Genomic DNA, 9,984 nt, shown 5'->3' with positions numbered 1-9,984 from the left:
AGATTCGCCTGAGCTCGTCATTGATCCCTCGGATCAGATCGGATCAAGAAAACCCTACCTCTGTCTATCACCTAGACTCCCACCAAGGCCGGGAAGCAACCCCGAGGTCGCCCCTTGTTCAGCCCGAGAGGAGGACTAGATTTCAGCGGAGGAGGTAACGGAGATCTCTACGTCGTCGCCGGCGACGAGAGGAAGTCAAAACCCTAACACGAGGGGATAGATGAGGAAGTCGAGCGTTTGCTTTTGTTGATTTTTTTTACTGCGCGCTACCGCAAATGGGCCGGCCCATGTCATCTATCCCCTGTGTGAATCAAGGACTGTTTGCCGCGATAAGCGGCGACTAGTTATAAATAATTTCTATTTCTCAAAAAAAGTTATAAATAATTTCTCGTGTTGAGAATTAAGCAAGCCTTGGAGTTCTCCGACCGGGCCCGCCTATTCGAGCCCAACTTCCTGCAGATATTTTATCCACATGGCGGGAGGCTTTTCTTCCTCGGCGAACCCAATCCAAAACTCCACTCCACTCTTTTTCCTCTATCCGCCCGCCTCCCCGCGCCATGGCGCCGCTCCCCGCGCCCACCGCCGCCTCCGCCTTCCTCTTCCACGCCCCGCCGCGCGGCCACCACCACCACCACAAGCCTAAGCCCTCCTCCAGACCCACCACCACCCTCTGCTCCGCCGCGCCCTCCTCCACGCCGTCCCTCGCCGACCAGCTGGAGCCGCTCTCGCGCACGCTGCTCACCGACAAGCCCACCCCCGCCGCCGACCGCGCGCAGCGCCCCACCCCGGAGCCCACCTGGGTCAACCCCTCCAGGCCGCGCCCCACGGTGCTCTCCCTCCGCCGCCAGCGCCGCCGCCCGGCCGCCTCCCACCCCTCCTCGGCCCCGCTCCAGCCGCTGCTCCGCGACCTGCGCGCGCTCCCGGAGGACGCCGACCTGGCGCCCACCCTCAGCGCCTTCTTCCCGCTCCCGGGCTCCCCGCCCACCTCCTCCGACGCGCTGCTCCTCCTCAACTACCTCCACCCGTCCTGGCGCAAGACGCTCTCCCTCTTCGCCTACCTCCGGGGCCTCCCCGCCGACGCCGGCTTCACCGTCGACACCATCCTCTTCAACGTCGCCCTCAAGTCGCTCCGCGCCGCGCGCCGCTGGGACGAGGCGGAGCGGCTGGCGCTCGACATGGTCGACTCCGGCGTCCCGCTCGACAACATCACCTACTCCACCCTCATCACCGCCGCCCGCCGCTGCCGCCAGTTCGCCAAGGCCGTCGAGTGGTTCGAGCGCATGTACTCCCCGCCCAGCGGCGTGCTCCCCGACGAGGTCACCTACTCCGCCGTCCTCGACGTCTACGCGCAGCTCCGCATGAAGGAGGAGGTGCTGGCGCTCTTCGACCGCGCCCGCGGCAGCGGCTGGAAGCCCGACCACGTCGCCTTCGCCGTGCTCGCCAAGATGTTCGGCGAGGCCGGCGACTATGACGGCATCCAGTTCGTCTTCAAGGAGATGCGGGAGGTGGGCATCAAGCCCAACATCTTCGTCTACAACGCGCTGCTCGAGGCGCTCGGCAAGACCGGCAAGCCGGGCCTTGCCCGCAACCTGTTCGAGGAAATGGCCGCCGAGGGCGTCGAGCCCAACGCGCGCACGCTCACCGCGGTGGCCAAGATCTACGGCCGGGCGCGCTGGGGCCGCGACGCGCTCCAGCTCTGGGACCAGATGCGCGACAAGAAGATCCCCGCCGACAGCATCCTCTGCAACACGCTGCTCAGCATGTGCGCCGACGTGGGGCTGGTGGCCGAGGCCGAGCAGCTCTTCGAGGAGATGAAGGACCCGGACCTCACCGACGTCCCCCAGCCGGACAAGTGGAGCTACACGGCCATGATCAACATCTACGGGAGCATCAAGGACGCCGACCGCGCGCTCCAGCTGTTTGTGGAAATGCTCCAGAGCGGCATAGAGGCCAACATCATGAGCTACACCATCGTGATCCAGTGCCTCGGCAAGGCGAACAGGATACGGGACGCCGTGGAGGTGCTCGAGGCGGGGCTGGAGAGGGGCCTCAAGCCCGATGACCGGCTATGCGGGTGCCTGCTCTCCGTCGTCGCGCTAAGCAGCGGCGAGGAGACGGAGCTGGTGCTCGGATGCCTCGAAAAGTTCAACGGAAACCTAGTCAAGCTGATCAGGATGCTCGGGGACGACCAGGTGGGCGCCGACGAGCTCAAGGAGCAGCTGAAGGCCGTGCTGAATGCCGCGGAGACCGAGGTGCGCCGGCCCTACTGCAACTGCCTGATCGACATATGCCAGAACCATGGCCTCCCCGCCCGGAGGCCGAGGGAGCTCTTCCGGCTCGCCCAGGGCTACGGCCTCTACTCCAAGCTCCACATCAGGAAGGATGACGAGTGGCTGCTAGACCTGCGGTCGCTCTCGGTTGGCGCTGCTAAGACGGCGTTCGACGACTGGATGGTGGCCCTCTCGGAGCGCGCTGCGCAGGGCCAGACCCTGCCACAGTCCTTCAACGTGTTCACCGGTTCCAGCACCCACAAGTTCGCGCAGGGGCTGGCCAGCGCCTTCGCCGCCCACCTCAAGGAGGCCGCGGCGCCGTTCCGCCCGAGCGAGTCCCAGGTCGGCAGCTTCGTCAGCTCCAGGGACGAGCTAGTCCCGTGGCTGCAGACGAGCAGCCCGTCGTCTCCGGTCGTCGCGGGATGATTGATGGCTGAACATTGCCGCGATGGGTTTTGATGCTAGGTTGTGTTTGCTTGCCAACCTGCTTCAGCACCTTTTTTTTTTTTTTAGGGTTGCTTCAGTATCTGTTGGCACTGAGAGCTGGTGTGTTGCCCTCTTGAGGCTTTGATGTTGGGAGCACAATCGCGGGATGATTGGTGGACTGCTTGTGTTGATCTGGTCACTGATATCTGTCAGCGTTCATCGCAAACAGCAGATTGTGTTTGTTAGTTATGGGGAAATTGTGGGTTCTGTAAAACTAGGGGTGAAAGCAGATTGTGTTTTCATGCTGCTTCAGTATACCTGTTGACACTGCTCAGCTGGTCTGTTGCCCTGTGTTGCAGAGTGAAGCAAAGGCGGGTCATTTGGTGCCCATTGCTGCCTGCTGCCGCGCTGATAATGGGAGAGGAGCGGTGATTAACTTTTTTGTGGGTGATGTTGTAGTATTACTAAAATCAGCGACAATTAATATGGATAAGAGGGAGTATATGATTTTTCCAGCAATTTGTTTCTATGGAAAACATCAAATCATATATATTTTTCCTAGTCAGGAAGAAAATCATGATTTTTTTTTTGAACGTAGGAAGAAAAGCATGATGGATCTCTTGGCAAGGTTATTGTGTGGCTGATTCTTCCATAGCTTGCAGAGTTGCTGGCCGAAAATGGTGGCCATTACACGGTGCTTTGTCTTCTTGTGTCAAGTTTCTGCTTAAACCATCCCCGGGAAAGAAAAGAAAAGAAAACAGCAAAAGGAAAAGAAAAAAAAACAATTGTATGGGCTCGGCCTCATACTCACAAATGGGCTGGGCCTTGTTCCCCATGTGTCGGGAGTCCATCACAAACAAAGTCCCCCTCAAAAAAAAAAATCACAAACAAAGTCGAGGCCTCCGCATCTTCTTCCTCTGCCCCACACACGCGCGACAGACAGAAATCGGAGGGGATCGCCGAGCCGAGCGGAGGCCGGAGAGGGAGAAGGAAGATGATACTCGCCGTGCTCTTCGCCAACTCCGAGGGCAACATCCTCATCGAGAGGTATGTAGGTGACCCGCCCGCCCCTTTCTCACCTGCGGCGGCTCCGCCCCGAGATCTCGCCTCGCCTCGCCTCGCGGATGAGATCTGCCACTTGAGCGCCTCGAGTCCACCTCACGAATCTCGATTTCTTTTTCCTTCTTTCGCTCTGTGCTGGATCTATCTACCTGCAGGTTCCATGGCGTCCCCGCGGAGGAGCGGCTGCACTGGCGCTCCTTCCTCGTCAAGCTCGGCGCCGAGAACCTCAAGGGCGCCAAGTCCGAGGAGCTCCTCGTCGCCTCCCACAAGTACGCAATCACCGCTCCACTCCCCTCTCCTCTTTCAGTAACCAATCGCCGCTAGATGCACCCATCGACTGGGATGGGAGGAATCCAATTTGACGCTTCATTTCGGTGCTACTACCACACGCACCAAATCTCAACTGCATTCTCATGCCAATTTAGGACTGCCCGGCTGAGCGAGCGAGTGGTGGAAACAGTATAGAGTTCCCACGCTAATTAAGCTGCTTTCTTAACTAAAACGAAGCCTGCTTCTTCGTCTCCATCTCCACAACACATGAATGTGCCCACGTTACCAGTGCACTGATCCTTACTGTTTTGTTGGTCTTAGTTACCTTTCAACAATGATGATGAAAAGCCATTGACGCTTCGTTTCATTGCTACTTTTACTTGCTGCTACTACAGTACACACATGCTCCACAACAAATGCAGATGCATTTTCATGCAGCCCATTTAGGGCTAGTAGGTGCCGATTGCTTGGTGGAAACAGTTTAGAGTGCCCATTAACGCCGATAAGCTAATTTAACTAGATTTTAAAAACAGAGTTCCGGTCGTGTTATACACTTTTAATTCCTATTTGATTAATTGCGGCGCTGGTTCGGAAAGCCTGCATACACTCTTTAGTTAACCAAAACGTTGTTGATTTTTTTTAAACAACTGACTGGTCGACAGTTCCAAGGAGGGACAACCATACAAGTGTTATAGTTTACCCTGATTACAATACACAAGAAAAAAATTATGTGACTATCCATTTTCTTACTGAAAAAAGGCTCTTCACTGTTCATAAGTATTCAGGCCTATTGTCATTTGATGAATGATGTGTGAATATTGTTCACGTCGTTGGTACTGGATCAGTTTCTAACTACCATATTGCTGTACACCTGTATCTGTATGTTGGCTCCACTAGTTTTTGCCCAATGGCAGATGTGCCGTTTCATGACTTGTTATTCTTATTCAAGTGGGCGAACTAGGTCATTTTTATTCAGTTTGCTTCCTGCTATTTCCAAAGCCAGCATACTAAGTCATTTTTATTCAGTTTGCTTCCTGCTATTTCCAAAGCCAGCATACTAAGTCATTTTTATTCAGTTTGCTTCCTGCTATTTCCAAAGCCAGCATACTAAGTCATTTTTATTCAGTTTGCTTCCTGCTATTTCCAAAGCCAGCATACTAAGTCATTTTTATTCAGTTTGCTTTCTGCTATGCCAAAGCCAGCATACTAAGTCAATTTTATTCTGTTTGCTTTCTGCTATGCTAAAGCCAGCATTGTGAGCATCACTACACACATTTCTCCAGAATTCCAAATAGATCGCAGACATCCTTCTTTTCTTTTTTAGAAAAATAGGAGCCCGCAGGCCCCCAGTTTCACTGAGTGCAACAAAACTGAGTTTTTTTTATATAGGTTCACTTTGTTCAGGAGTACCAGAGTAGCTACCCAGAATGAGGCACTTAACAGCAGTACATCCCAGTGAAACAGCAGAATGAATCAGAGAATTGTCCACCGGGAAGGTCAGACCTAAGCAACCTTGAGTAGTTTTCCCCGGCGACGATCCAGCAGTAGTAGACAGCCCAACTCAGCATGGACTGAGAATTGTCCATCAGTACCTTCTGTTGCTTAGCCACCGCGTGGATCTTGTTCCAGAGACATCGAATGCTTACCTATTTGCGGCCCACAGGAAAACTCATTATGTAAACTCCATATATACACCATAGTCCAGCTGCATAAAAACATTTGCAAGCATAGGCTCGTTTTCCATTCAGCCACCAATCAATCAGTTCAGAGATAGATACAGGTGTTAGTCCACCATTATAGACATTCTTGATTTGTTATTTGGGGACAGGATTTGTATTATTCGCTGTTGATAGCCCAATAAATTGCAACGATTCTTTATGAAAACTAACCTATAGACGTCCATACAATTAACCATATGCTAGAGGATTTGAGCTGCTACAACATATGCATCTTCACCTCCAGTCCCATGGTTGCCATGATTTGAATCGGAACCAAGCATGTGCATTTTTTAACTCCTCATCCATAAATATCTGATGTGCTGACGCTCTCCCAGGTCGGTCTCCATTGTGTATACCATGATCGGGGACGTCTGCCTGTACATTGTTGGCAAGGATGAATATGATGAGCTTGCTTGTGAGTATTGAGTTTCAGACATTTCTCCTGCTAAGCGTCCTGTTTCAAACCTTCATTATCACTTTGGCCTTATGTTTGTTACTAATATATAATGTCTGTACGTTTTGTAGTGTCGGAGGTGATCTTCGCTGTTACGTCGGCGGTTAAGGATGTGTGTGCGAAACCACCTACCGAGCGCCTCTTCCTCGACAAGTATGGGAGGATCTGCTTGTGCCTTGATGAGATCGTTTGGCAGGTAAGCTTCGATCTAATTTCCGTGCCATGTACTTAGCTCCGTTCCGGTACTGGTCTACCAAAACGCCATATATTTTGGAACGGAGGTAGTAGCAGTTAAACATGCCTTCACCCAATCGCCAGGGATTGACTTATTTGGTACTCCAATACAAACTGGCCAACCTATTGCTGTCGGAGCGATAACAGCATCCGTCTGTAGCTGGCCGTTGTGGATTCCTTCGTTCTTTGAGCTGCTGTTGATGTGGTGTTGTTGTTATGGATGATGCATGCGTGCAGGGGTTGCTGGAGAACACGGAGAAGGACAGGGTTCGGAGGCTGATCAGGCTGAAGCCCCCCGTGGAGCCATGATTTTTGCAGTTGAGAGATGGATCCTTGCTGTGTATGTATCGCTTTGTTAGAGCCTTGATGATAACTCACCAACACTGGGCACTTGTGTGATTCTTCTGTCCTGCCTGTACTGTGTACAACAATTTCTTTGATGGAAATGTGATTTGGTCAGATGGTTTCAGTTTCATGGCATGTGATTTGTAATAACCAAGTACAAATTCTCATCAGTTCATTGTCCTGCTCATGCACATGAAAAAAATGTTTGCATGAAATAAAAAGCCTTCACACACACACAAACACGAGTGTACAGTTAAATAAACTGCAACAGTTTTTTTGTCTGAAGTCAAACTTTGTACTTTATAAAAAAATATCAACATTCACACAAGTAGATGTGTCATGAATTTACTTTTTATATTGTATACTCCCTCCGTTTGAAATTACTTATCACAAAAATTGATAAAAATGGATGTATCTACAATTAAAATACATCTAGATACATTCATTTCTTGGATGAGTAATTCTGAACGGAGAGAGTATAACTTTAGTACTTGTAGGTGTTGGCACTTTTTTTTATATAAATATGGTTAAATTTTAAAAAGTTTGACTGCAGATAATTCTTATATGTAAGAAATGTAGAGTTAAAAAGGAGCAGCGGGAGAGCCACAAAAACAATATTTCCTTCCACAAGGTGAGAGAGCCACCACCTCACCTGCCAGGTGGGACCCGCCCACCGCATCGAGAGCTCTCCGCTCGGTCCCTCCAGAAGGACCTTTCCTCCCTTCCACGTGTCAACACCAGAGATGACGTGTCATCAAGTCAAGCTCCCACCCGTCCATCCCGTGGATGCATGCGCCGAGCGGCAGAGCACACTTTTCTGTAGCCACCTCGCTTCTCATCTTCATCTTTCAGGCCGCTTGGTCAGAGTAGGTGTGTGAGCCGAGAGAGGAAGAGACCTGCCGGCCGGAGACGGAGACGATGGATCTGGTGAACGGCGCGCTCAACTGGGCGGCGATGCCCGCCATGGTCGCCGCCCTCCTGCTCTTCTACCCGCCATACTACCTCTTCAAGCTCTGCTACTCCTTCCTCTCCTACCTCTTCCCCGACGACCTCAAGCGCAAGGTCGTCCTCATCACCGGCGCCTCCTCCGGCATCGGCGAGGTCACTAGTCAACATCTTCCTCCTCTGCTTCTTCTTCTTCTTCTTCTTGTTACTGAACCAACCAGATGCTTTTGCTCCAACTTTGCTCTGCTTCTTTCTTATGCTGCTCTGCTCTTCATGTTAATTGTTAACTCCAAACAACTTAATTAGGATCTTCTCTTGTGCATGCAGCAACTGGCCTACCAGTACGCCGCCAAGGGGGCATGCCTCGCCCTGGTCGCCAGGAAGGAATGGAGCCTCCGGCAGGTCGCCGACCGCGCCTTCGACCTCGGTGCGCCGGACGTCATCATTCTCCCCGGCGACGTCGCAGACCCCGACGACTGCAACAGATTCGTTCAGGCCACAGTCGACCACTACGGACGATGTAAGTCGCTTCCTGTTACAGCCAACTTGGTTTAACATATTTATTTGGGTATCTACTTGACATCATCAATCTACACTTGTGCTGATCAATTTAATTTAATTGCAGTGGACCATCTTGTGTGCAACGCTGGCATTGCGAGCGTGGGCGCCTTTCAGGAGATCCCCGATGTCACTAACTACAGCTCGCAGCTTGTAAGTGACACAGCATGACTCTTCATTATGCCTTGATTCTACCTGTCAAGGCACCCACGAGTGTCAAAAGTAACATTTTGTTACCAGGATGTCAACTTCTGGGGCGCAGTTCAGTCCACTTCTGCTGCCCTGCCCCATCTTAAAAGGACCCGAGGGAGGATCGTGGTCACCGCCTCCGCGACCGGATGGAACCCCGTTCCGCGCATGATTTTCTATAATGTAATAACTAACTTGGTTCATTTCATCATTTATAAATGAAGGAACCGGTTATGATAGTCGATAGTAGTACTGATGTTTGTTCTCTTTCTGTTTTAGGCCGCCAATGCCGCACTGATAAACTTCTTCGAGACGCTGCGGTCGGAGCTTGGCAGTGAAGTTGGCATCACAATAGTGACGCCCGGGTGGATCGAGTCCGAGATGTCCAAAGGCAAGTTTCTCAAGGAGCACGGCGGCGTGGAGGTTGATCAAGAATATCGAGATGTGAGGACACTTGCTACCGTTCACACTTTTCTACGTTTTGCCTAAATTTCTGTTACAACAATCAAACATGTTTTAACATAAAAATCAAGTGATTGTGATCATCTGCCATCCGGAGTTATGGGCGCAAGAAGATATGGAAAATAGTTATCAAATTAAGTTGCCATGTAATACTTGCACCAAGTTGAATGGCATCTATATATTATCTGACCATGTGGCCCTTGCTTATTTCCTAGGCTCAAATCGGTCTCTTCCCGGTGGAGTACGCGAAGAACTGCGCGAGGGCCATGGTGCAGGCAGCTCGCCAAGGTGACCGTTACCTCACCGTGCCGTCATGGTTCGGAACAATGTACCTGTGGAGGGTGTTTGCGCCGGAGGTCGTCGAGTTCTGCTACCGCCTCCTGTACATGCACCGCCATGGCGGTGGCGACCAGACCGATGCGCCGAGCAAGACGATGGCCCAGGGTGGCGGGAAGCAGATGCTGTACCCCTCCTCGCTGCGCTCTTCGGACGTCAAAAGCGACTAGAAACTAAGCTTTAGGTGTGGATGCTAAGCTTTAGTAGTTTGTAATCCCGAATAAGCTGTGTTGTGTGTTTGTAATATTAGTTCTGTGTTTGAGACTGCGTGTCGATCGACTCGTTGGTGTCTTGAATAATGCTTTGCACTGGTCATAATCTGAAAATTTCATTAAAAAATAGTAAATTTTCCTGCAATGTCCTGCAATGACAGTGTATTGTTTCTTCAGATAATGCATTTCTATGAATTTTTCAGAATTTATGAAATTTTTCAGATTATGAACACAGTGCGCAGTGCCCTTTTTAATGCGTTTTCCATACTTTTTGATGCTTCTTTTGCAGACAACGTATTTTTTCGGATGATTTCAGATTATGAACAGTGCACCCGAATTTTATACCTTCTCAGATTTTCTGATTTTTTCTATAGAAAATGAAAATTTTCATATTTACAAACAGTGTTTTATGAACAGTACACGCACAGTTGGCAGCAACTGCGTTCAACACCGCTTGACTGAGTCAAAACCTATTAGAACCCAAGTGAGACCCCAAGTGAGGG

General features: G+C 51.0%; 1 protein-coding gene across 1 annotated transcript; it reads left to right on the top strand.

Annotated features, from left to right (window-relative positions):
* Positions 1 to 522: 522 nt before the first annotated feature.
* On the top strand, positions 523 to 9,626 carry LOC119310748. The gene is made up of 16 exons (XM_037586384.1): positions 523 to 2,694; positions 2,784 to 2,816; positions 2,910 to 2,964; positions 3,056 to 3,124; positions 3,543 to 3,743; positions 3,914 to 4,027; positions 6,082 to 6,161; positions 6,272 to 6,396; positions 6,672 to 6,740; positions 7,333 to 7,410; positions 7,650 to 7,880; positions 8,052 to 8,244; positions 8,350 to 8,435; positions 8,523 to 8,654; positions 8,751 to 8,915; positions 9,149 to 9,626. The coding sequence occupies exons 1-16, from the start codon at positions 558 to 560 to the stop codon at positions 9,437 to 9,439; spliced, it is 4,059 nt and encodes a 1,352-aa protein (XP_037442281.1). The 5' UTR covers positions 523 to 557; the 3' UTR covers positions 9,440 to 9,626.
* The last annotated feature ends 358 nt before the right edge of the window (positions 9,627 to 9,984 follow it).

This window comes from Triticum dicoccoides, chromosome 5B (genome assembly GCF_002162155.2).
Source record: "Triticum dicoccoides isolate Atlit2015 ecotype Zavitan chromosome 5B, WEW_v2.0, whole genome shotgun sequence".
Classification (NCBI taxonomy): domain Eukaryota; kingdom Viridiplantae; phylum Streptophyta; class Magnoliopsida; order Poales; family Poaceae; genus Triticum; species Triticum dicoccoides.
Note: the sequence above shows the minus strand (reverse complement) of the source record. Positions and strands in the feature narration are given on the sequence as shown.

Bases quoted from the DNA above. Each gene is read 5' to 3' on its own strand.
- LOC119310748 (XM_037586384.1), top strand. From the start codon at position 558: ATGGCGCCGCTCCCCGCGCCCACCGCCGCCTCCGCCTTCCTCTTCCAC. The intron at 6,741-7,332 runs TGATTTTTGCAG...GTTTGACTGCAG, and splicing joins TGAAGCCCCCCGTGGAGCCA to ATAATTCTTATATGTAAGAA. The intron at 7,411-7,649 runs GTGAGAGAGCCA...TGGTCAGAGTAG, and splicing joins ACAATATTTCCTTCCACAAG to GTGTGTGAGCCGAGAGAGGA.